We start from the raw sequence: 26,368 nt of genomic DNA on the forward strand, positions 1-26,368 counted from the left end.
CTGGGTTACATTAAGTTCCTGATGTCACCCTGCCAGTTGAAGACACGGCTGTCGCTGGAGTGTCAGGGCTCCCGGGTGCCCCGTTCACTGCTCCCTCCTTTTCCGTAGGGAGAGGTTTGAGAAAGAGAGAGAGGGAGGAAGAGAAAGGCTGGCTTGAAGTTTCTGTGACCACTGCCAACCACAGTGACGGTCAACAGGCATGACAAGATGGTAATGGCAGCCACCGTCCTTACTGAGAGCGTTGTCTGCGCCATCGGGCTGGATCCTCACGGCGACCCTCGGAGGCGGGCGGGCCTGCCATCCCGTGTTTTAGGAGGCAGAGAACTGAAGTGGATTCGTGTCCACGCAGTGGGGAGGCAGTGGGTGCTTACCAGTCACACCTACCCTGTGGGCTACTAAGCCCCCTTGTGGTCTCGCCCCCAACCCTTGCGGAGTGGGCTTGGCCCACGCTACCTTCTGGGGAGGCCAGACCCGAGATACCTGCTTCCACCTGTGAATTTTCACCGGGTTGATCTTGCCCTCCCAGCAGCTGTAAACCACACGCCAGCAGCCTGCACCTTGACCTTTCTTTAACTACCACGGTCTCGGAAGTGCCTCCAAACCTGAATCTTTAGTGGTGGCGGAAGATCCTTCTCTGGTTGAGACCACGGCCCTCTCTTTAGGGGAAGAGTCTTTGCCACCTGGAACCGCTGACGGTGCACCTGCCGTGTGTCATTCACCGCCCCCCCCCGCCCAGGTCGGGAGCTCGCCGGAGTAGCGATTTCACTCGTTTTGCCAATGAGAACCTTGAGGCTCAGAGAGGCTGAACCACTGGCCTCAGGTCACCAGCCGACTCCTATTTTAAGTCACTGGAGTCTCAGATCCACCCTGGAAGCCCAGGCCTTGTCAACACCCTTTTCCTGGGAGACTGCTCAGAGGAGGCATGAGGTGAGCCGATTTGCCAGAAGGTCCTTTGTCTGCCATGGCTCACCACGGAGGAGGCAGGAATTACCCGCCCTCTGTTTCACAGAGGGACGCACAGCCTCAGAGGGTGAAGAAAGGGCCTCGGTCAAGGTCACGCCGCCCAGAAGTGGAAGAGCAGACCGCCGCCAGCCCGGATCCTCTGCCCCCACATCTGGTGCCATTTCCTCTACCCCACGGTGTGGGAACATCTGCCGGCCAGCCTCAGCGAGGGCCCTAGAAAAACGGCGGGGGCCTCGTTTCCCTCAGCTGCCGGTCGGAAGGCTTGTCTCCCTTTCTGCCTCTTGTAATATGAAGTGCGCGCGCGCGCACGCGTGTGTATTTTAAAAATCTTTTGTCAGCACCAAATTCATCTGAAATTGCAGCAGGCATAATACTTCCGTGTCCTCTTTACGCTCTTCGGTTCTAACAATCTTGCAGGTATCAGCCGGCCTCCGCTTCAGAGGAAAAATAATAATGAATGACTTAAAATAACTCTGCGGAGGCAAACGAAGGTTTGATTTGAATTGCAGAGGGAATGGCTTGCTTTCAGTCCCTCTCCCTCTCTTCGTTTGCTGGCGAAGGCTTTCAGACTCTGCAAGATCCTTCTACGTTCGGAGATTCCAAGGCTCCGGGAAAAACCAGAGTCACGTTGTTCGATCCACGAGGGTATTTGTCAGGCATCTTTCCCCGTCATTCCAAAATACTACCAGTATCACCTTAAGAATAGGAAGCATTTAGTTCTTTGGTCTGTCCTTTCTTAAACATCGTCCCGGGGCATAGGGAGTGATACGGTTTCCCTACCACTGTGCTGCCTACACAAGCATCTTCCTCGGGGCTGCATCAGAGTGGCCCATAGGCCACAGAAGCCTGTCTCATTAATCACGGTGATCCCTATCAATAGAAGGGAATTCTCAGAAGGAGGCGAAATGCAGATTTAACCAATGAGGCCCTATCTGAGGAGACTCATTATAACTCCTTACATCGGTCCCAAGAGGACATGGCAGGTCATGGGTGTGCTGAACGCTTTAATAGAAACCCTACTTAACCCACATGGGCATAAATGAAGGTGAGATTACGGAGAAGTATGTGCTGGCGTGTGCTGACCCTGTGGCTCGATTCAATCGTAATAAAGTTCTGTGGATTTAATACATTTTCTCCGTAGAGTGTCACAGCCGACGGAGTTGTGAATAGCACGTTCTGTTTTTGCCTTGAGAACAGTTCTCGTCAACCAAGTAGCCAATGGGAACTCAGTTAATTAATAAAAGTACATCCCTTTTAAGTACTGCTGTGGCTTGACTGGCCCTTGATCGCATGGATTTGAACAAAGCCAGTTTGGAGGTCGCTAATAGGAACTTGTTACTGAGCTGTCATTTACAAAATGTACTTTGAGGCTCTGAGTCATCAGGTCACACAGTGATGCCAGGGGTGGGGACGGAGGGAGGCTTAGGGTTGAATCTATTGATGTGCTGGAACCCAGAGGGGAGGGCAGCTGCTCCCCAGGCTTAGACCCCAGGTCAAATGGGGCCACATCAAGTGATGGGATTGTTACCTCCCCAGGTGCCAATTGGGGTTGGCTTGCAAAGCGCTGAAGAATGAATCACACCCTGTCCTGGCTGAGGTTTATGACACGCGATTTGGGGGCGGGGGGGTAGGAGCAGGAAAGCCTGACTTTGTCCCATGTCACATGACTTTGTCCCATGTCACATGACAGGGGCCAGCAAGTCACCAGAACTGGGAGAAGATGGCCATCAGTCAGAATCTCAGTTTCTAACCCTTGTGTGAACCAAAGCTGCCCCCTCACCCCCCTTCCCCTCTGATCTTAGAGAATCAGCCCACTCTCTCTATCACCTTCTACTACCCTCTTTCCACACACGTTCACGTTTGACCCAATTCCCCCTTCTATCCAAAGACGCGACCCAATTCTCGAGCCTTCTCCCCCACAGTTCTGACCCAGTTCTCTCGTCATTTCCACAAAGACGTGACCCAATTTGGCTGCATCCTTCCCCATGCACATGCGATAACATTCCCCCTACGCCTCCCCACACTACAGATCTGACCCAATTTCCACCTCCATGCTAGTCATTCACACCTGTTCCCCTCCCCCGCCCCACTGGACTGGAGCCAGACGGCTACCTTCCCTTTCTACAGGTGACACCAGCCCCTTCTTTTAATACCCAAGACAGAGCTGCACCTCCGACAGCAACCTCTTCTCTCCCCAGGTACGTCCCCAGGCATTTGACCTGATTCTCCCACTCCTCAAACCCTGCTGGGGACGTCATCACACCCCCTCTTCCCAAGGACATGTGGTTCATGTCATTGCCGAATGTCCAGCCCTCCGACACAGCCAACATCCCCAAAGTTTTCGGCGCAACCAGAGCAGACAATTATTTTTGCACCTGGCATGGCCAGAGGAAACCGTACAGCTGCCTGTGCCCTAATCTGATATTCAGTTATTAGGTTATTTTTGAAGAAATCATTTTGTTGGCAGTGTATCCGTCAGCATTTTAAATTTTCTTAAAAAAAAAAAAAAAAGGATGTGGGAACCGTTCCGGTGAACTGTGGTGGGCAGTCAGGGCTAAAGGCCTTTACTGGAAGATGTGGAAAACAGCCAAGCCACCAGCCATGGACCGCCCCCCTTGCTATGTCCGTGGGACTCCTTAAGAGGTTACAGAAGATTGCTCTCCATGGATTCCTCATTCTTGGCCGCTACCTAGTTAAAAAGTAAATACGTTTCAATGATCACAAATGATTTTTACTGAGCCACCAGGAATCAGACCACAATCATTTTTGCATTTTGTAAAAGCCCCTACACAGCTGTCACATGACAAAGGTATTAGGTACTATCAATTTTGGGGACTGATTTGAGTGAATGACCTTGGGCTGGGGGGCGGGTGGTGGAGGGAAGGGGGGAAAGGGCTTTTGCAGCCTCGCCCTGGCTTCTGTAACTGTTCCTTTGTCCCTGTCCAGTGGTCCGCTTGTGTTTGAGGCAGGAAGAGCCTGTGGCTCTCCTCCCTTTTCTCTGAACTCTGAGCTGAGGTGACACTCGTGGTGGAACTAGAATTAGAAATAGTTGTTGTTTTGACAAATCCAGCATACAGCTGTGAATAGGGTTTCTCTTCTAAAATGAAGCACCATGAGTTCAAAGCCTTTGGACACTGTAAAGAATGTTCTGAACGTTCTTATCATGATGACAATCCCTATGATCGTCACTGTTGTCACCATCTCCATCATCACCACCTTCATCACTACGTCTTCATCACCATCACCACTAGACCCCCACTGGCACCACCACCACCACCACCACCACCATCATGATCATCAACATCACTAACATCATCACCACCACCACCATCACCATCATCACTGCTGCTTCCACCATTAGCATCACCATCGCCACCACCATCACCGTCATCATCGTCATCACTAACATCATCATCACTACCACCATTACCGTCATCACCACCATCACCACCACCACCATCCCCACAACCACCACCATCACCGCCATCATCATCGTCATCACTAACATCATCATCACCACCACTGACGCCACCACCACTAACATAATCACCACCATTACCATCATCATCATCATTGCTACCATCATGATCATCACCACCACCATCACCACTACCGCCACCATCATCATGATCATCTCATCACCACCACCATCAGCACCACCTCCTTCACCACTATCTTCACTGTTACCACCATCACCACCACACCTAATAACTCTGATTCTGTCCTGCACCGTTCCATTCTTTGTCTCCTGTCAACCTTTATTTTATTTATTTATTTATTTATTTATTTATTTATCTATCTATCTATCTATCTATTTATTTATTTAGAGAAAGAGAGAGGGAGAAGGAGAAGTAGAGAGAGAGGGAGAGAGAGAATCTTAAGCAGGTTCCATGCCAAGCATGGAGCCCCACATGGGGCTCAATCTCACAACTGGGAGATCATGAGCTGATTCAAAATCAAGAGTCAGATGCTTCACCAGCTGAGCCACCCAGGTACCTCACTCCTGTCAACCTCTTTATATATTTATTTATATTTTTATAAATAGGAATGAACATGGAAAAATCACTTTCTATGTTTTTTATTTACAAATTTTTATCTGCTTTATTCATAAATAAGTTAGAAGCTGAAGATCTGCCGATGTATATCTCATTACTGATTGATTGATCAATCTATCCATCCATCCATCCGTCTATCCACCCACCCATCTAACTGTCCATCCATCCATCATCCATCTATTATCTATCTATCATCTATCATCTATCTATCTATCTATCATCTATCATCATCATCTTTTTCTTTCTCTTTTTGGTTGTATTTCTAGGACTTTCTCCTTTTTGTTCAGACCTCCACGCTCACCTGCAGCTTGTTTGGAGCTCAAAACCTAAAGCGAACCAGTACGGCAAGTTAGCACATAGAGAATGCTTCCAAACACCCTAGTACAGAGACCAGAACTTTCTTATTTAGAAAGAGAATGATGAAGAGAAACTAAACTATTTTATCTTTCTGTGGGAAAAAAGAGCACATGTCTTTATTCAGCATCAAAAGTTTCTAAAATGGAAGAAGTCAGCAAATCCGAACCTTTGGTTCGTAGCCAGTGCGTTAGGGCCATCATGTGCACATTGTTGACATCCGGTGAGTGCTTGTTGAATTGGATTCGAGTGTCAGCTTTTGGACCAAAAAGGAATTAAACCCATAGTTCCTTGGGCCACCACCTTTATTCTCAGTCTCTTTTTGGGTCACATCCCTAATCTTTCCCAGTCTTTCCTTTTGTCCCTTATCAAAATTCATGACCCTGATGCTGAAGTAAAATTGATTATTAATGTTTGGAAAGGTATACAGGATTTAAGTCCCAACTCTTCCAACAACTAGCCTGAAAAAGTCATTTTTCTTTTGGCCTCAGTTCTCTCATCTGTGCAATGGGAATCAATGCCAAATAGGAAACACAGTAGGAATTGAATGAAAGAAGGTCCATACGGTTGTAGCTCCCAAAGCACCCGGCTCATGGTAGGCATGTGCATGGTACATGTACATTTCCTGTGGAATATCACGTCCTCCTCTCTGTCCATTTCTGGTACAGCCAAAGGATGCCTGGGCTGCATGCTCTTAGGGATCAGCTCTCCTTCTGTCATCAGCTTGTCCTTACAATCCTCAGCCCTTAGGAGAACCTGATCGTTGAATTAGGGAAGTGTAACATAGGCAGACCAGGGGGCAGGATTTCCCTGTGAACTCACTGCCTTTTTACCCACCGCAGGAACACTCTGAGACAGCCCATCACCATGCACAGGAATGGTTCCCACAGCATGGTGATGCTTGAGAAGGAGCTGCAGGGTGGGAAGCTCCCCTGTTGGAGTGAAGAGGGTGAGGAGGGAACCCTGAACCTGACTCCCACCAGTGCACCTGTTAGCTGTGTGACTTAATCTCTCAGCTCCTTAATCTCTCCTTCCTGCTACGGGGGCTCCTAAAACAGATGCTGTGTATTGTTCTCAGGAAACGGTAAAAACACTTGGCACCTAGGAGTGTCCTCAGTAGATGTTGTTTTCCTCTCTTCCTTCTCTCTCTATCCTCCCTTTCTTTTTGAAGACATTCTTTTCTTTGCATTTCCTTTTCATCCGAGGTTTTGTGATACCAGATTTTGAGAAATGCTGACTGCTCACCGGTGGCTTGTATGGAACCCTACAGTTATTAGGAGGGTGGACACTAAGAAATCCAATAAACAATAAATATTTGTTTGTATAAATAAGAATGGCAACAACATAATTATTTGGGATCATTATTAAATTGTGAAATCAAATGAAGCCAAAGTGATAATAATTGCACTGAAAGTCAGTGGACAGCTACACCCTCTAATTTGTTTGAAAATACTACCCTACTTTGTTATTGATGCTTAATCACGCAATTATTAAAAAGAAGACCTCCAAGCTGACAATACTAATAATGGTGATAAATCTTCCTGACGTGGAGGGCTCTCACTTTGTTTTAATTGAAGGGAAGCTATGGAAGTGTTTTCCCTCATTTGAAAAAAATCTTCTTTTTTTTCTCAGGCCATCTGTCTGGCTATTAAAATCCCATCAGCTTCATTGCGAGAACGCTTACTTCCCCCACGCCTGCCATCCCAAAGGGGGCTCTTAGAGCCAACTAGTTCACGACAGCTCAGGCCCCTCCAAAGGAAAAGCATGCTGCTCTCAACTCGTCCTTTGAGGCATCCTTTCTTCCCTGGCCTCTCTGTACACGGCTGCATAGATGGTGATTTATTTCCAGGCCCCCACAGTAATACCCAGCAATCAGTTTATACCTTCGATAATGTGTTGATTTGTTCAGCTGTTTAAGAAGTAACTGTCTCTTCTCAGCAGGCTAGGCTGTAACGAGACAGTGCTGGATGTTCAGGATAAACACGCTTGGGGTGAAGTTCAACGCTACGATTTCAAGACCATGCTCTATAGATGAGCCTGTGAAACTAAGTGGTTGAGTCAGGATCAAAGGTAGGGAAGGAAATACCTGTGTCCCTCTGCTCTGATCCAACACCTGGTGTCCTAACCCACATTATTCCCAACCTGTCCTATGTCCCTCTAAATCCTTTCTCCTGTGATGGTCATGCAAGATGGTCATTACCATTATTACAAGGCTGGCCTCAGCGCCCTCCCCCCCACCCCCCACCAAGGACAATCATTACTGAGAAATCTCATAGCACCTCTTCACACTAGGGGCAAATCCTTCAATGTTGGAGAGACTCTAGAAAGAAATCCCTTCACTTCTGGGAGATGCAGAGGAAAGGGCTAATTCCTCTCACCCAGGTGGTCCTGGGGGGGACATCTCCTCAAGACCCTGTAGGAAAACAGAGGGAAGGTTCTCCAGCTCAAGCCAGTGTGTCAACAAGGGAGTTAGGCTCACGACCTCTCTCTGGGCGATAGTCCGCATCATTGTCCTTCTATAGATGTGAGAATGGGTCACATTTTAACTAAGAGCTGAGTGTTCCTGACGCCATAGAAAGGCTCTTGGAGTCCAAGCAATTTCTGTGGATTGACCCTCTGACCTTCTCTTCACTTTCCGCCCCTTTATCACTAAAGAAAAAAAAAAGCTGTGAGTAATGGGGGTAAAGGGACACCCGTCTCTCCATCTTTTTCAAACCTGGGGGAAGGTTTATAGGTCAGAATGGTGCGTTTGCAAAGTGAATGATGGGCTATTGTGGTATCTGAGATGAATTTCGTTGGTAGAGGGATGAACATTTAAGCAGACTTAAGTGGAGTATTTTTAATATGTGTTAAAATCATTAAGCCAGTGATTCCTTGGCTATTATTGCTTAGGATGAGGCTAAAACAGGGCCAATTAAAGATAAGTGTTAAGTTAATAACAATACAGGTGGCACCTGGACACAGCAGACATAATGAAGGCGGAACCCAAATGGCTGAAGGGTGGGAAATCTTGATTTACAACATCACCGATCTTTTGAGCGCCTTCTCTGTGTACAAGCCCTTTATAGAGATTATTTTACAATTTATAACCCACTGCATGACAGGCATCATCATTCCGGTGCCCTGTGGCAGATAAGAAACAGCAGAGATGACCCCCCCCCTCTCCCTGAGGTTACAGAAGTGGTGGGGACTCAAACCCACGCCCGTCTGATGCCCCAGCGGGGCTCTTTCTGTTGGATGGCGCTTAGTCAATCAGTCAGGGAAAACTAGGGTAGGATGTGGTTGGGTTCTAGGGAATATCTACGGTCCCAGGCTGCTCGGGTGTGTGGTCCTGTCTCCCGGTCTTTAATTTTAGCCCGAGTCCCGGCCACAGGCTTTGCGGCTTCATCGCTCAGTCCACAAATACACCTCTCCTGCCTGGTTGTTCGCTGCAATCTCTGGGTCTCGGTGAGTTCTCCTCCTGCAGTGTTTTGGGGCTGGAAGGGGGTGTGTGTCCCTGCCTGGGGTGAGGCGTGCCGCTTCTCTTCCCTCCGACCAACTGTCACGGACCCTCCGACCAACTGTCATGGACCCTCCGGCTCCAAGGTTGCGGCTGCTCCAAGAGGGGATGGCCCCCTCCCACGCTCAGCCGTCTTCCCTCCCTCCCAGCGGCCTCTGCCCACCCTTTCCACGTCCCTCTCCCCCTACACCAACCTGGTTTTGCTGAGCTTCTGGTCCCGCCTCCTGCTCTCCCCAGCTCTCCCTTTTTAAGCCACTGTCTTAGCCTTGGCATGGGGTGCGGGGGTGGGGGGGGGTGCGGCTTCCTATCCCTGCATTACTGTTCCCTGTTCCCTCCCATCAGCCACCCCACCCATTCTGCCTCAGGCCATGTCCTTGTAACCCTGGTGCCATGTACCGAGGCCCACGGGGAAGCCTGAAAGGCACAGTGTTCTCAAGCTAGAGGGGAGGCCCTTTGAAACAGACCTTCCCGGCCAGGTTCTTGTGTTCTCCTGTGAACTCAGTCCTGGGGGAGGGATTCTGCTATTCCAGGGCTGAGGCCGGGAGAGCGGCCTGTTCTCTGAGCTGCTGCTTCCATGGCAAGCCACGACTCAAACCAATGTATCCCTCCCTTCCTCCTTCTGTCTTTCCATCCTTCTTTCCTTTCCTCCTTTTCCCCCCTTCTTTCCTTAAAAACTTTTTTTTTTTGCTGAGAGTCGACTATGTGCCAGACCCTGGCTTAGCTATTTCATCAGACCGAATGGCCGATTTCCCGCTTATTGACCAAATGCCCATCGTGTGCCAAGCACCCTGCCAGGCAATGAGACACACAGGCAAATCTGACAGCCCCCTGTCTCAAGAGCCTTCCTGCCTGGCTGAGGAGACAGAGACTTGAAAACAGAGAAGTCTGGGAAAGTGGAAAATCTTTGTGCACGTCGGAACCGGCAAGGACAGGAAACGCCACACCTCTGGCTTTTGCAGCCCGTGGGGAAAAGGCTTCGCGTTTCGATCAGCCTCCATCCCCCGCTTCGCTGTGTCAGCGTGAACACCACCACTGTGAATGCCAGACACAACACCCCATCTCCAAGTAGATGTCCCCGTCCCTCTGTTTCTCACTGCCATCTGAAGGCTCTCTTTGGCCAGATCCTACCGCCCTCCCATGTGACTTTGTGGGACAGGTGGAGAAGCCCGGAGCTCACCCAAGGGTGTGCAGGGGTGTAAGTGGGAGGACGGGGCTGAAGAGATCCATGAGTGCTGGTGGTCCTGCCCAGAGAGAGGTGGAGCACGTGGTCCCCAGGGAATTAGCCCTCTGGTTCCACCGAGCATTGCTGAGCTCCTGCTGTGTGCTAAGCGCCCTACTGGGTGCGTGAGGTTCTGCACTGATGCTGGGATGGGACCGGCGTCACATGGATGCTGGTCCCAGCACCATTGCTGGCTGGCTCCACGCCGCTGGCGGAATCCCCTCCGTCTCTGGGCCTCAAGTTCTTGGGGCCCAAAGTGAGGGTCTGGACCAGATGAGCTCCCTGGATGCACTGCTAGATACCTTCCTTCAATCTGGAATAAAGATTATGTTTTCCAGACTTCCTTACAGCCAGTGTATGGTCAGGTGACAAACTTCTAGCCAATGAGACCAAAACAAAAATGTTGTGTGATATCTTTTGGGACACTTCCTTAAGAACCATGGGACAGGTGCCCTTTTGCCTTTGTCTCTTCATGCCATTCTCTGCCTTGAAGCCTGGAATCTGAAGACAGTGGCTGGAGCTCTGGCAGCCATTATAGACTGTGGGGTTGAAGGCCACACCACAGGGATGGTGAGCAGGTAGGCACCTGCGTCGCTAACCTGCTTGTGGTGCCTCCAGACCAAACTTGTCTCCAGATTGGTTTATTTAAGAGAGGAAAAACTTTTGTCTCATTTAAGCCTCTGTTAATTTTCTGTTTCTGTTACTTGCCAAATCTGATCCCTCCTCATACAAGCCCTAAAATCCCTTCCAGGAGTACCATTCTCAGGCTGTGACGTTAGGGCATCTTTAAACACTTGCTTCCCGTGCTAGGCAGAATAATGGCCGGCTGCAGATGCCCCCCATCCCATTTCCTGTAACCTGTGAATATGCTATGTTGCATGCCAAAGGGGAATTAAGGTTGTAGATGGAATTAAGTTTGCTAATCAGTTGATCTTAAGAGAGGGAGATTATCCTGGATTATCCAGGCAGGCCGACTGTAATCACGAGGGTCCTTACATGTGGAGGAGACAGGCAGGAGAGCCAGAATCAGACAGATGCAGCACGAGAAGGACTTTGTCTGGCACCTGCTGGGCTTTGAAAATGGAGGAAATCTTTCTGCCCCAATGGAACGCGGCCAGTCTCTAGAAGCCGGAAAAGGCCAGGAGACAGAGTCACCCCCCCCCGCCCCCGAGCCTCCAGAAGGAACACGGCCCCGTTGACAACCTTGATTTTAACCCAGTGAGACCAATTTCAGACTCCCGACCTCCAGAGCTGTAAGGTGATAAGTTGGTGTTATCTTGAGCCATTGAGTTTGTAGTGATTGGTCACAGCAGGCCGTAGGAAACTAATACACTCTCTCTGTTTCCTCCTGGGAAGATAAGATCATAACCCCCACGCTAGAAAGTGCTGTGTGGCCTAAGGAAGATGGGTCCATAGGACGCGACCCAACACATAGGAGACCCTCAAACACCGTCCACTCTCAGGGAACACCAACCATTCCCGTCACACCTGTGGACACCACCTTCGGCCATCAATAACAACATTAGCGGCAAAGGACCCTGGTCTCCCAGAGTTTCTATTCTTGTTGGGAGAGAAATAATATGCCCTCCAAACAAATTCAGAGAGCAGGAGGCTCGATGGAGAAAACAAAACAGGCAGGGGGAGGTTGGGAGGAGGATGGGTGATGCCAGCAGGGGGGGTCAGGGCAGACCCCCTTCCCCCGGAGCTGACTTGTTTCTGAGCCCCGCGCATGAGCACAGAGCCTGGCATGCCAAACATCCAACACGTGTCATGTTGGATCATGTGATCATCCTCCCAGATCAAACTGCACGTCTAGAAGTTCATATCCTTTCTGAGCAATTGCCGGGCACCTCCTGTCCACCCTCCCCACCCCGCAAAAAAAAAAAAAAAAAAAAAAAACAAAAAAAAACACCTCTAGAAATTTCCCTCTTCTCTCCAAAGCTTGCTGGGCAAAAAAGGAAGAGAACCCCCCGTGCTCCAGCAACGCCCCCTCCCTTCCCTCCTCGGCCAGGCCGACAACATGGGTTGTGTCCCTCGTGCCTGCCATTTAGTTATTGAATAAAGCAGACCACATGGCCTGCACGACAGGGTGCGCTTCCCGAACCGGGGTCAAGGTCAGAAAATGTCAGCCTCTGAAAGAGACGCTGTGGGGGTGGCAGCATATGGGTGAGAGGCTCTCTTTAAAGGCGGCAGCGTTTAGCACACGGATGGGATGCCGTGTGGAGAGAGCCGGCTGGGCTGGCCCTCCACCCGGATCTCATCAGCAAGCACTGCCCCGGGGATGGGAGATATTCACGCATCTGTTCACGGAGGCGCCGCCTGCTTCGCCCTGTGAGTGGCTCTGCCCTGCCCGGGCTGCTCTGGTTTTGCTTAACATTCTCAGCATTTTTGGCCACCAGGAGACAGAGACGCTGCCTGCGGTTTGCCGTTGGCCTTAGAGGAGCGGCTGCGAATTCAGATGCGCTGCGGAGGGAGGCCGGAGGGAGGCCACAGGGGCGAAGCGGCCACGGAAGACACGTGGGAGCGGCGGGGACCCCGGGGGACTGCAGAGCACCTGCCACGCCTGAAGGGGCCACCTACTGTCCGCCCGGCCCCTGCCATCGGTGGCCAAACAGGAATGGGGTCCCGGGGTTACAAAAAAACCTGATTTGTTTTGTTTCGTTTTTCTCCCAAGTGAAGCCATGACTAGGAATTTTTATAGGAAAGTTCTTCGTTTGCGGAAGATTCGAGGGCTAAACACAACTCGCTGGCAGGCCACCGACTGCAACTGCTAGGGTGACCACCATCGCCACACTACGGATAAGGACGGTGGCACTTACTATGTATCAGCATCTCGCCGAGCACTTTACACGAGCATTTTGCTAAAATCTCATGACCAGCTCATGAGTGACATACAACGTTTCCCACTGACACATGAGAAAATCGAGTCAGAGAGGTGACACCCCTCATCCAAGGTCACCTCGCTGATAAGTGACAGGTTTGGGGCTTGAACCCAGGCCGACAGATGCCAGAGCTGACTGGAGCGCCAGGCCTGGCTGGAATATCCTGGGATTACGGTGGTGCTGGGAGAAAAATCTGAGATTAAATATGTATCCTAATCTCAGATGCGAAGCTACGTTCTATGTCCTTTTTCTATAGTCATCCATCCATCCATCCATTCATTCATTCAACAAACACTGACTGAGCTCCTACTATATGCCCGGCACTGGGCGAGGCCAGGGGGACACAGGTGGGAATCACTCTATCCAAGACGAAAGGTCTCGTCTTCTCCCTGCAGATGTCTCCTATTTGCTCGTACCGACTCAGACAAGGTCACTCACGGTCACACCTTACTTGACACAACGACAGTCCCCAGGTCCTGTGGATCCTCTAGGGTCAGTCCCCTGCCCTGGGCCAGCTGCTTCATCACTTCCCAGACCATGCAGTCCCCTCCTTCCTGGAGTCTCCGCTCTGTCCTCCCCGCCCCGTCCCCATCTTTGCTTCCCGAACGATCCTTCCAAAGTGCGAGTTTGACCATGTCCCTTCCCTTCCCGACATTCTCCTCTCTGGGCTCTTTGCACAGCACGGCCGTCCCTCCACGATGTGGGCTCTGTCCAATCTTGTCCCTCGGGTACTAATACCTTCCCTTACCTCCCCGCCCACACCTGGCTCCCAGCAATACCAGAAACCTCTTGTGCTCCCCTGAACACTCCGTGCTGTCTCACGCCTCTTCCTGGAGCAGGGTCCCCACCCGGAGCGTGGCTGCTTGTGTCCCTGTATCCCCCACTAGAGCAGAAGCTCCTGGAGGGCAGGGGCCCCATCTTTCCACCTTTTTAAAATCTGGAGCCTGGGATGGAACTTGGCACATAGTAACCGAGTGAATTTTGTCGATGAAAAGGATTAGGGAACTCATGGTCTAGACGCGGAGACAGAGCTGGGAACAAGCAACGGGAAGAGGGAAAGTGTGTGAGAGACACATGTGGATGCTGTGGAAGGAAAGAGGGAGGGGTTGTAACCTAGTGGGAGGCAGCTGAGGTGTCGGGGAAGTGACAAGTTAGCAGAATCCTGGAGACAGGTGGAATGTGGTTGGGAACAGGCCCTTCTGGCAGAGGGTGGGGGAGAGGGAATAAATCAATATATATATTTTTTTCACCCCTTTCCCCCTCCAGAAACTGTAGCTAGCACGATGTCCATGCGTTTTGAGGCATTCTTCTGTCTTCAAAGCAACGAAAGAAACTGACAGCCCCTCCAGTCCCCCCCCTCTGCCCTGTGTAAGGAGCATATTCCTAATGCAAGCTTCAAAGTTCTGAAGACTGCATCATGCGTGGAGTTCAAGTTCTCCAAGAGATTTATTTATAAACTTGGGGGCTAGGGGATGATGGGAAATACAACAATTAGCGCACTAGGAAGGCTGTGCACTGGTTTGGGGGACGGACAGACTTGGGCTGGAATCCCAGCTCTGCGACTTGCTGTGTGCCCTCGGGCGAGTTACTTAACTTCTCTGAGCCTCTTAAGATGGAGATAAGGGGCATGACCGCATGTACCTTCAGAATTGTGAAAGTTACGCAAGAGCTAGCCTCTGAAAAGCATCTAAAGAGTGCTTAGCGTGAAGGAAGCACGCCACGGATGATCAGCTATTATTATTTATGTTATCATTACTGTTGACGTGATGCCAGGGTTACCTTCTTTGCCAAACACGTTGGAGGAAAACCTGGGGAGAAGAGTTTCCAACCTTAGGGAGACTTCAAGAAGGATGAGGGATAAGACTCGTACAGACAGAGGGCTGGGGGCAGAGAAGTGACAGAAAAGACTGAATGATCCTTTAGGCAGAGAAAGCGAGAGAGGAAAGCAACGGGGCAAGACTGGAAGAAAGGCTAGCAGCCAGTCACCAGTGGATTGTGCCCCACAGCCAGGGCAGAGAGAGGCTGGCACCGAAACTGCACGGTGGATGCTGTAGAGCAAAGCAAGGTGCTGATTCCCCATACAACGAGGCCACAGCAACCGTGCACCTGGGATCTCAGAGCTAATCCTTGGCACTCTTGTTAGCAGCTGGAAGACTACTCAAGGTCAAGGAAGTTCAGGGAAGAGTGAATAAATACAGCGTCAGGAAGGGAAAGGAGTGGTGACTCCTCAGAGGCGGACTCAGGGCTGCTAAGTCAGTACCTCTGGGCCGGGTGATAAGGACCAGGATTTAGATTAAGAGAAAAGGCCGGCGGTGGCCTTATCGGCTTCCTGAAGCTCATTTAGGGCAAAGCTGTTGCCCTGGGGGGGGTGGGGGTGGGGGTGGGGGGTGCAGGGTGCCAGGGAGACACCTGCCTCTTCTCGGGTCTTTCACCAAGTGGTTCCAGCCGAGCCTAGGAGAAAAGCGCGGTCTAGAGGATGCTCTGGGTTTTTCTTTGGAAGCCAGGTCCCTGCCTCAGTGGGAGCTCCTGGAGGGCAGGTGCTGCTTAGCTGTTCACCCAACGCTGGCTCCTCAGCATTGTCTCCGTGCCAAGGCAGACGCGGCCCCGCCGGCACGGAGCATACAGCCCCTAAAGGGGCACACGGACCACAGGCAAGTGAACGCTAAAAAGGAAAAAGTCAACGTGAAAGGCGGAAAAGGGAAATGAAAGAGGCTCATGGGACTGCGGGCTCCAGGGGAAAGGGTGACATCTAAGCAGAGAACTTCTGCACCTTTGTCACCGGAGGGGCTACACCCGGAAGTCAAAAGACAAGGGGGGCGGATCCCGATGCACCTGTTTTGCCCACTCCCTAGGATCTTCTCTCTTCTCTCTGTTTACTACAACCAGCTCCGCGCAACTTACGTGCTCGCTCCCTTTCCTGGGAGAGAGCTCACCACCTCTGGCCCCTGATGCCTGCCACACAACCCCCGCCCCCCGCCACCCCCACTGTGAGAGACTCAGCCTCCGGGGAGCTCACTGGGGGGCCAAGCCGGTTGCCACCCTTGCTTCCGCCTTGCTGGGCCTCCCTTTCTCCCAGGTGGAAACACACACCGCCCCGTGAGCCATTTCTGTCCCTCTGGAAGGCGGTCCCACCGCGTGGGACCCTCTGCATGGTGGCTCGGGCGTCTGTTTCTGCACACGGCCCTTCCCTCGGTCTGAGGTGCTCACCCTCTCCCCAGCTTGCTCACCCCTACGCATCCTTCAGAACCCGGTCTCCCCCGGCATCCACCCCTCCCCGGTCTCTGCGCTCCCAGAATCCCCTGTGCTTATGCTTCCTGCTGTCCCGTCATCTTCGTGTGTTCACCGTTGTGTCTCCCCTGCCAGATGAGAAGTCCCTGTGCCCCGAGGGCAGAGACTGAGCCTTTGACTCTGTCCTCAAAGCTCGTACCGCTAGTGCTCCGGGAACAGCTACTGAACAGAGATCAACTATCGCCCTCCCCCTTGTCGAGAAAGGTGTCGGTAGGACCACACTGTTCCGCCCTCTGCTGCTCCCGGAGTCACGGGACAGGCACCAGCTGCCTGCGGGGCAGAATCCCTTGGGCTCTCTCGGCACCCTGCCCACAGGCCAGAAAGCTCACCACCTTCCTTTGGTTCGAAGGCACGTAATTCAGGTTGCAAGTTTTCTGAAATTAGAGCGCGTTTGACAATTGATGTGTCCATCAAATTTGTCCTCCCCCGCCCCCCGCCCCCAAAAGCTATTTTTAAGAGGATGGTCCACTTCGTAAATTAACGGTGCCCGGGAAGCGAGGGAAGACGGGACCGGGAGAATACGGCACCTTTCGTAGCCGGGAGAGAGGACCGGGATGCCGTGAGGTCATGCGACTCAGCCACGATCGCACAATGGTCGACCTGCATTTCTGGGGGGTCGGGGAGCACACTTAACATCCCTCTTCTCTCTCGTTCCTCTTTTCCAAAAGTCTGCTGCATAGGACTGAGCCGCATTCAAACTCCAGCGCAAATTCTCCACGGTCCTAACTGATTGTAAGGGGCGCCAGGAATCCCTCTGAACTTGCGGGAGGGCGACGAAGGCAGCAACAGGGCCATGTCACATAGCCTGTTCCTCAGGATCCCCCACGGGGCCTCACCGGGATGGCCCTCAGGCAGGTGGGGGCTTGCTCACCACTGCTTTCTTTTCTTTTTTTAATTAAAAAATTTTTTTTTTTTAATTTATTTTTGAGAGAGAAGGAGAGAGAGGGAGAGAGAGAGAGATTGAGAGCAAGCAGGGGAGGGGCAGAGAGAGAGAGGGAGACACAGAATCCGAAGCAGGCTCCAGGCTCCGAGCTGTCAGCCCAGAGCCTGACTCGGGGCTGGAACTCACAGACCACGAGATCATGACCTGAGCCGAAGCCGGCCGCCCAACCGACTGAGCCACCCAGGCACCAGGCACCCCGCCACTGCCTTCTTATGTTGACACAGGACTGGCACCTGCCGTCAACACCTCCACTGAGTGTATTTTGAATTTAGTTGATTGGAGTGGAGTATTATCTATTCCCGGCCTTCTCTGCGCTGTCACGGGAAGTTTGGAGGCCTTGATGGCATTGGGATGGAGACGGGGGTGGGGGGGGGGAACACGCCGAGAAGAGAGGAGAACGACGCCTGAAACCTCGCAACAACCTTAGGGGCAGGCACTGTCACCTCCACCACGTGGATGGCACAAGGGAGGCACAGAGACAGAATTCACTAGCTCAGCGTCACACAGCTTATAAGCAAGAAGCCAGAAGTCAGAGAGCAAAACTCCGCAAGACTAACAAGGCCTCGCACCTTTGAGTCCTAACTACCTCTGAAGCCCTCTCCCCACACCGTCCAGCACTGCCCCCCCAAACTCTCTACCTGCCCCCCCTCCCCCAGCCACCGGCCTCACCCAGGCCCCTGTCTCGTTCTTCCTCACTGATCTCTGCACTTGCTGCCCTCTGAACTGGAATGATCTTTTTTCCTCTCTTCACCCCATGAACCCCTACTCCTCCTTCAGATAATCGTTCTCACCTCACCTCCTCAGGGAAGCCTTCTCGGATTAGATACCACCTCAATATTGCGAACTCACAGCCCCATGTGACCTCCCTGGAGAGCACTATCTTAGTTGTAATGTACATATATTTTTTTAAAAATTTTTTTAACGTTTATTTATTTTTGAGACAGAGAGAGACAGAGCATGAACGGGGGAGGGTCAGAGAGAGAGGGAGACACAGAATCTGAAACAGGCTCCGGGCTCTGAGCTGTCAGCACAGAGCCCGACGCGGGGCTCGAACTCACGGACCGTGAGATAGTGACCTGAGCCGAAGTCGGACGCCCAACTGGCTGAGCCACCCAGGCGCCCCTGTACATATATTGTTTGAATTAGGGTCTCTGAGGATTGGGGGCCGTGACCCTGAAGGCACCACCTCAACTCCTGGCCCAACCCCTGGCCCTTTGCCGAACTTCACCAAAGGTTTAACAAATAAATGAGTGAAGGAGTTGCCTGACCCGTGACTGTCAACCAACCCAGAAGCTTTAAATGCGTATTTCACTTGAATACGGGTATTTTGGCCAAAATACTCATACCTGAGGCGAAAGGGAACCATTGGATTTTGCACAGTCTAAAACATCTCTTGTGTTATTAGTTTGGATTTGCGCCTTCTCCTCCCCACTGACCTGAAAGCGAACGCTCGTGGGAAGCCCTCCCCAAGGATCTCAGTGACAGCCGCTGTGGGTGATGTGGAGGCAGGAAAACACGGCCACCGTCTATTTAGAGGACGCTCACCGCCCGGCACTTCCTTCCCAGGCATTCGGTTGTTCTCCCAACTCTTTTTTATTACCTTTCCTTATTCTCGTCCCTTGCGTGTGGAACACCACCCTCCCTTGTCTCTCTCCCCCTCGCTCCCTGTCGCCCTCCTCTGTGTTGAGTTCTCCATTTTCTGGAACGTCAGAAAGAGGATGCTTTTGTCACCACCGCTCACCGTAGATCAGTTCGAGAACGATCCTTTGCTGGTATGAAGGGACCACGGGCTCCGAATAAGCCCCGCTAAGCAGGCAGTCGCGGTTTGCTCATTCACCAGCGAAGGTGGGCTGACGTCGGGCACGTCGTAACCGCTGTGGCTGCAGCAACGAGCAAACCAGACAGAAATCCCTGCCCTCGTGGAGCTGACTGGCCGGCGGGGGAGACAGACGGCAACTATCCCGAGTAAACTATGGAGTGTGCTAGAAGGTGGCAAGGACTCCGTAAAGGAAAAGGAGGCGGAGTAAGGAGGATTGTAGGAGGGGTACAGGTTGGGCTTGTCGATCTTGACCGCCAATAAGATGGTCAGGGAAGCCTCCCTGTGAGAAAGCTGTTTTGCTTTCCTTCTACAGAAAAGGAAACTGAGGCTCGGAGAGGTTAAATGCCGTGCCCCGAATCTCGCCGGCTGCAGGGCTTGGAACGAACCCAGGCCCGAGTGGCTGCGAAAGTCTTTCAGCTACACGACATGCCACAAAGCTCCATCTGAAAATGTACAGGGGACATACGTTTGCTATTTTCTGAAAGATGCTTGCAACTATAAAGCTGAGGACACTTCCAGACTTCCAAACCGGAAGGGCAAACCCACAGAGGCGCGTGGCGGGTCTGGCCTGAAGCTCAGGGTCGCGTTCCCTCAGCCTCACGGGAGTGAGGGAATTACGGCAGAACCATCGCGCTGCGAGGAGCGGGTCCGGTGGGCCAGAACAGGCTCAGGCTGGGCCCTGGCTGGGGGACACTTCAAGGGACACAGACAGAATAAAACCCAGGGCTAGCAGTGAATATGAGCATAGGGCCACAGTAGGCCAGGGTATGTGCATAGAGCCCTCTGGAGGCTTGCGGGGTGGAAACAGGGCCCTGGATTCAAGTTCTGGCTCTGTCCACGTGGCCTTGGTGGGTGGTGTCACCCCTGTGTGCCTGGTTCTGCTCAGCTGTAGAGGGACACGGGGGCGGGAAGGGCAGCACGGGTGGGCAAGGGCTCCAGAGTTTGTGCCTCAGTAAAGCACTCAGGGTTGCCTTCCCAGGTGAGGATGCTTAGGTCTTGGCCCTGTGGAAAACTGGTCAGCACCTAAGACCTCGGGGACTGTTCTCAGGATCCTGGGGACTGGGTGGGGAGGTTTGCTAAAGCATAGAAGATTCTGGGGTAACTACATGGGGACGGTCCCTAATGCCTGCTCTCTACCCACAGTGTCTCTTCTGGTGCCTCTTACAACCCACCTGGGCTTGGATGTACTTTAAAAGCAGGAAAGGGCAGAAAACCAATGGGTTATTTATTTATTTTTCCCTTGCTTGCAGAGACTGAGTTTACTGACAATTTTCCGTTGGCCAGTTAGGAGCAGCACGACCTTAAACACGGACTCCTTCTGAATCCTCTTAGTTTGTGATGATGAGTTCCATGACTCATTATTATTCTTGTAAAAAAGAAGCACCAGGAAGAACAAACAGACCATCCTGACTTCCTCGCCTCCTTCTTTCTCGATTACTCGACTGTCACACGTCCTTATGCTGTTTGAGTGAAGTTAAATAATCTTAAGGATTTTGGAATCAATCCATCCATCACTATGTTTATGCGCCCCCCCCCCCCCCCATTGTGCGCAAAGCGCCTAAGGAGAGTCGAACGGGGAATCTGACTTGGGAATTCTGGAGTGATGGGTCCAGGGTGTGAAGCGACTTCCACAATCAGCTCGCCCGACACGCGAAAAAGTAAGATGATCTGGGAAAGGCTGTTGGCCTTCCTAAAATAAAAGATACATACTTTCCTTCTGGAGAAGCAAGGCAGCCATGGCTGAACCCAGCCTGGAGCCCTCACCACCTCTCAGGCCGGGCAAAGGGTACGCGACCGGGAGGTGGGCAAAGCCAGTTCGGGCAAAGCGAGACACTTCTTGCTCAAAGGGAGCAGGGACGTAGAACGAGTGGCAGAGTCACCGTGAGCAGGCAGCACGTGGAAGCAAAGACAGGAGGAGCCGTGGATGGAAGAGGAGCTCAGAGATTCAGCAGAGAGAATGTTAACAGCCCAGACAGAAAGAGTTCTGTGCTGCCTCACAGCAAGGAAAGGGATGCGCGCGAGAGAAGGGAGGGCGGTCTCTGCTCTAGACCACGTTGCACGGCTGTTGGTTCCTCCTCTGCAGGGCCGGAAATCCTCTGGGGGAGACGCGGGGGGCCCCCCTGCACAGAGGGGAGGAAGGCGAGGAAGGCGCAGGGGAGGATAAACACAGAGTGAATTTCTTGCTGCCCCTGGAGACCATGATTCCTTTCGGTGACAGCAGAGGTTAATATCTATCCTGAGCAGCAAGCCACCGCTCGGCCCAGAGACACCTCGCTCGGAGCGGCTGTTTTAGTGTCCTGTCATGGGTTTTATTGAACTATATTCCCTGAAAGGGCCAATCCCTCTCTCCATTTGGAGGCTCTTAGCGCAGCTTGCCTGAAAAGTTCAAGGACTTCTATCACGCTCCACCTGTCTGTATCCACGCACAGACTGTCCCACCCCCTCGATCCCAGTAAAGACCCCAGTCCCCTAGGAATTTCAAGTTCGCCCAGACACTCCTATTTACCCTGCACAAGGGGAAAAAAAAAATAAAAGGTTGTAACTTCTTGCTCTCCCTTGTCTCCCGCTGTGTGTCTACCTCTAACAGGTGGCCCTGTCCCTCCTCATTCTTCAGCAGACTGATTCACTTCAAAAGCAGCAATGGAGGCAGGCAAATATTTGCTGATTCTTATTTTCATCAAGAAGGGAAGGGGGGTGGGGGAATGGCGGGGGGAAAGCACGTCAGGAGACAAAAAGCCCGAGTGAAAACCCGAAAAGCCGCAGAGATCAGAAGCAGACGGGGTTGTCTTTCCCTCTGGAGTCATCAGGAGCATCTTGGGGAGATTTGAAGTCTGTTCACAAACTTTTGGGGTATGGGCAGGAAACACAGTAAAGAGGCAACGGGGGAATCTTTCCTGAAGGTCCAAGTTTCCACACACAAAAAACATAGATTGGGGGAAATGTAAAGTGCCGACAACTGGATCTCCATAAAGGCTGACCCTATTTTGAATGCTCCAAAATGCAAGCACAGAAACACCTCACAAGAGCCATCTATGCTAACCTGCAGAGATAAGTGCTTTTCCAGTCTGTGGAAATCAGTGCATTCTTCCAAAATAAGTGGGTGGCTTCAAACCTTCCAGCCACTTCCTAAGTGGCCAAGGCCCGACTTCCTGGGGGCAGTCCCAGGTCCGCGAAGCCCCATATGGACGGACGCGTTGGAAAATGCAGGCGAGGTTGCACCCCCCCCCCCCGCCACCCGGAGCACCCACCCTTCCCGCCTGGGCCTTGGCCACAAGTGGAAAAGGAATAGCATCCTGGAGGGAGCCTGGCCCACCCCCCCTCACTGCCCGGAGGCCCCAGGCCTGGGAGAAGGGCCAAACCCACAGCTCTGGTGCACACCACACAACCCTTGGGAGGTGTTGTAATCCTAACCCTTTCTGGGAGATGATTCGGGGGTGGGGGGGTGGGGTGCCGTGTGGCGAGAAAGCGAGGGGGGTGGGCGGCACATTTGGGGACGCAGACACCAAACACATGGAATTTAAATGAAAATACTTAAGCCTTTTAATACACAAGTGATCCAAAGCCACCTCCAGTCCACTTGCCTTCTGGGAATTATAAAATGTTTCAAAGATCCCAGTACATGAAGAATTTGCAAGTAAAGCCCTGATAGGAAAGTATGTTTATACCAACTTACCAATTTCTGAGTATATTTCTCCTAAAATAACATTCTGTCTTTCCTCTAATTTCTTGGCTGCCTGTCTCCATCCGACTAACATCCAAGGAAGGCAAATTGCTCCTATGATCATTTCCCTAAAGCAACTCTCATTCACTTTGCTTTTCTTCTCTTTTGGAATAAAAGTCTGCCATAAATGTTTAATTAAATGGAAGCCTTTCCACTGTTAATGGCAAGCTGCTCGAAAGGCTTTTCATTCTTTAAGGACGGGTGTGTTTAAAACGGTCCCTATTAATTTCCTGATATTGATTCTCTGGCTGGGGAAGAGCATAGAGTATTCAGCCTACAGCTCTCCTGCAGACTATGTTCAAGGCAGCGGTTTGGATTGAGAAAGGGCACCAAATGCAGTATGCGTCAAATAGACCATCGCTCAATGAAGTCACTTAGCTATTCAAAACATGTTCAGCCATCACTCAACCGCTTGCACCAAGAATGTTGGGAGGGGGGCACGAAACTGGTGCTCTTTCCCAGACATAATCGCTTCCCAAAGAGCGGCTTTGGCTCAGTTTGGGTTAGACCCTGGGGCCACATCAGTTTCTCCCTCTGCTGTCTGTTTCCCTCTCTTCTCCCCCATCTCCTGGCTTCAAGTCCTTGCATCACCATCCCATGGTGAGCTTAACAAACAATTCTGCAGTCCCCGCTTCCCAACGCTGCCTCAAACGGCCTCCGGTATTGGTTCATGTCAGAAGCAGAGCACATAAGCCTTTCTCTCCACGCAGAAACACGTATCTCTCTGTGCACATCTTTCTACGGGTAGCTGTAGCTTGTACATACGGATATCTCTATGTATGTATATATACACACATGGCCATTCAAATGCGGTCCCTCGTATTAAAGTCTGTTGCTAAATGCAGGTTGTATGACCTGCAGGAGTTTTTTTCTGTGCTTATGAACGTGGCTCAGAAGCACATGCCTTTAGCGGTACCCCGAGCTCCCAGGCTTCTCATGGTGGGGACCCCTTTGGCCACAGCACATGCACAGGCACACACGTCTCAGTGACCCTGCAAGATCAAGGCAAACAGCTGACACCCCCAGTCCACTGCCCCCCCCTCCACTCCCTCCCTCAAGCTCCCCAAGCCCTCGCCTCTCTCTCCCGGCCTCCCTGCACAATGTCTGATGCTCAAGCTGGCTGCAATGCTGACCGTACTCGCTTCTGGATAACAGACATGTCACTGCGTGGAAGTGAACCGGTTCTCAGCCTAACCCGCAAGTGAACTGCTGTTTATCAGAACTTGGGCTTGTTTCCTGTGAGAGACGTATGTATTTTTGGACTTCGTAAACGTTAAAACACACACATACACACACGCAGCCAGTCGCCCCAAAAGATATGTGTGGGTTCGTAGACATTACGAAATGCTCTTGAACTCAGCTTGCGATCCTGGAATAATTAGGATTTACCAAATAAGGATTCTTAGAAACAACAGATTTTTTTTTTTAAAAAAGGAGATTTGCAGATGATGATGTGTCTGGGACTTTTGGGGAGTAAGGGGAGGAGGAGGGGGGAAAGGAAGCACATTTTTGAATTCTTCATTGCGAAAAGAGGAGCAGCGTTGACAGAAACAGCTATTTCCCCCCCTTGTAGATGGCAGTGCTACACCAAATGGAAAATCCTAATGATTCCAAAGCAGGCAGAGCTCATTTGACTTTAAAAGACAATCTCTTGTTGTTTTCATCACATCACAGATCATTCCAATGAAGAGGTTTAGGGGAAGGGGGGGGTGGTGGTGGAGGCTTGAGAGTTGAGTATGGCTTTTGCTTATTGATTTTCTTTCCTCTGAAACTAACCCAACCAACCTTGATCTGTGGTAGGAAGGAGTGAAGTAAGAAAATGGTGGAATGTGAAGGGGACTTATTTGGAGGAGGGTGGGGAGGGGGAGTGAAAAGGGGAGGGGTGAGGTGGAGAGGGGGAGGAGATGGGAAATCAAATACCTTCTAGACAGCAGGTTCTCCATAATCCAGAATGGGTCATAACTTCCTCGTTCTTTTTGCTGGTTTCATTCTCACTGACACTTTTGGTCTTGCAAACCCCTCTGGAGTAGAGCCAATAGTCGGTTCCCACAGCTATGGTCATCAGACTGAAGGCAGCGAAAGCACCAACGGTGGTTAAAAGCATTTGAACACCTCGATCAAACAGCCCCATAATTCTTCATTATATAAACACCCAACCGACTTCTGGTTCTCGGGAGAGTGTGTGTGAGGGTGCAAGTACTAAAGCAAAAAAATAAAAATAATTCCACTACTAATATAATGGATCTGTGTGTGAATAGAGAATATGGAGAGATATAAAACCAGGGAGGTAAGAAAAGCTCACGGAAAAGAGTGTAAATTATAAAGATCACACGGGAAGAGAGGCTTGCCTTTTGAGATCAGAAACTGTTCCAGTTGCAGTAAAATTTTTTTTAAAAAAAGGAGGAAAAAAAAAAATAAAAAGACACCCCCCACCCCCCCAAGTGAGATGCCTTAATCTCTTTTCCTAAAATTCTGGTCTCCAGTTTCCATATGTGATAGCTAATTTGGAGATGGCTTCCACAGTGAACCAGGGAACAGCCGCATTCTCAACACAATCTCTCATGGTCGGGACCTAGACAGTTAGAGATTGTAAAAGCCGGGATGCAACCTTCCGTCTTCGTTCTCGGCTCTGCGGCCTGCGCCATGAAAATCCTTTGCTTCGCCAGTTCTCTTCCTTGGGGGGGGGGGGGGGGTCTCGGGCGCTTTCGTTTCAGACCAGACTTCCCAGTATTCTGTAAGCCCTTGATCTCAGCTGAACAGGTGCGGGGGTCTCGCCTTCCATGGTTTTGCCCCGGCAGCGGCAGCGGCGGCGGCAGCAGGGCGGGCAGGCACGGCGGCGGCGGCGGCGGCGGCGGCGGCAGGACGAGCAGCGGCGGCGGTTATTGTTGTTGGTGGCGGGGGTAGTGTTGGCGAAGTGGGGGAGGGAGGGGGTTTCTCCCGGAGAATCGAGGCGGGTTTCCCTCCCCCTATCTGCAAAGCTCCTGGAAACAAGGGAGCCGGCGTCTTGCTGCAGGATGGGCCGCCCGCCTGCCCCCCCACTCGCTGCCGGCTCGGCCCCCGGCGGAGGCGCTCCCACCTACTGCATTACCGGGTGGTGCTGAACTGGACAGCTCCCTGCGCCGCCCGCTCCGCGCGCGCCCCGGCTCGCTGGGCGGCCCGCCAGGAGGGGGGCGCGGGCCGGAGTCCTCCCTCCCTCCGGGGGCGGCAGGGCCGGGGCAGAGCCGGGGGCTGCCTTCCCTCTTTTTACCCCTCTCCCCAAATCCTAAAATGAGCGCTCTTCTGGGCTCCCGGAGCTCGGAGGAAGGCGTAGCTAGAGATAGCTTGCTCCCTCTCCCTCTCCCTCTCCCTCTCTCTCTCTCTCTCTCTCACTCTCTCTCCCCTGCCCTCCCCCCTTGGTGTTTCTTCCAGCTCAGCCTCCTTCTCATTCCATCTCTACGTGCCCAGAGCTTCAAATACAACCCTCCCATCGCAATCAGATGGGCACAAAACTTCAAGCAGCCGTTTCTCTGCCTGGAAGCGGTGAAAATATAGCCTGGATGGGTAATTACAAACACGGTCTATCTGTGTTTTTCCAATCGTCGTTTTCACTTTGCTGTCTTGGGGGGATTTGTTTTGTGTTCTGTTA

General features: G+C 51.7%; 1 protein-coding gene across 1 annotated transcript in view; it reads right to left on the reverse strand.

The window, feature by feature from the left end:
• CACNG2 (calcium voltage-gated channel auxiliary subunit gamma 2) overlaps positions 1-26,100 on the reverse strand; it is a 111,364-nt gene extending 85,264 nt beyond the window's left edge. Inside the window, exon 1 of the mRNA XM_027070848.2 lies at positions 24,664-26,100. Within this exon, the coding sequence (XP_026926649.1) occupies positions 24,664-24,874 (211 nt within the window). The 5' untranslated portion in view covers positions 24,875-26,100. The remainder of the gene's footprint in view (positions 1-24,663) is intronic.
• Positions 26,101-26,368: the final 268 nt, after the last annotated feature.

Source organism: Acinonyx jubatus, chromosome B4, assembly GCF_027475565.1.
Source record: "Acinonyx jubatus isolate Ajub_Pintada_27869175 chromosome B4, VMU_Ajub_asm_v1.0, whole genome shotgun sequence".
Classification (NCBI taxonomy): Eukaryota; Metazoa; Chordata; class Mammalia; order Carnivora; family Felidae; genus Acinonyx; species Acinonyx jubatus.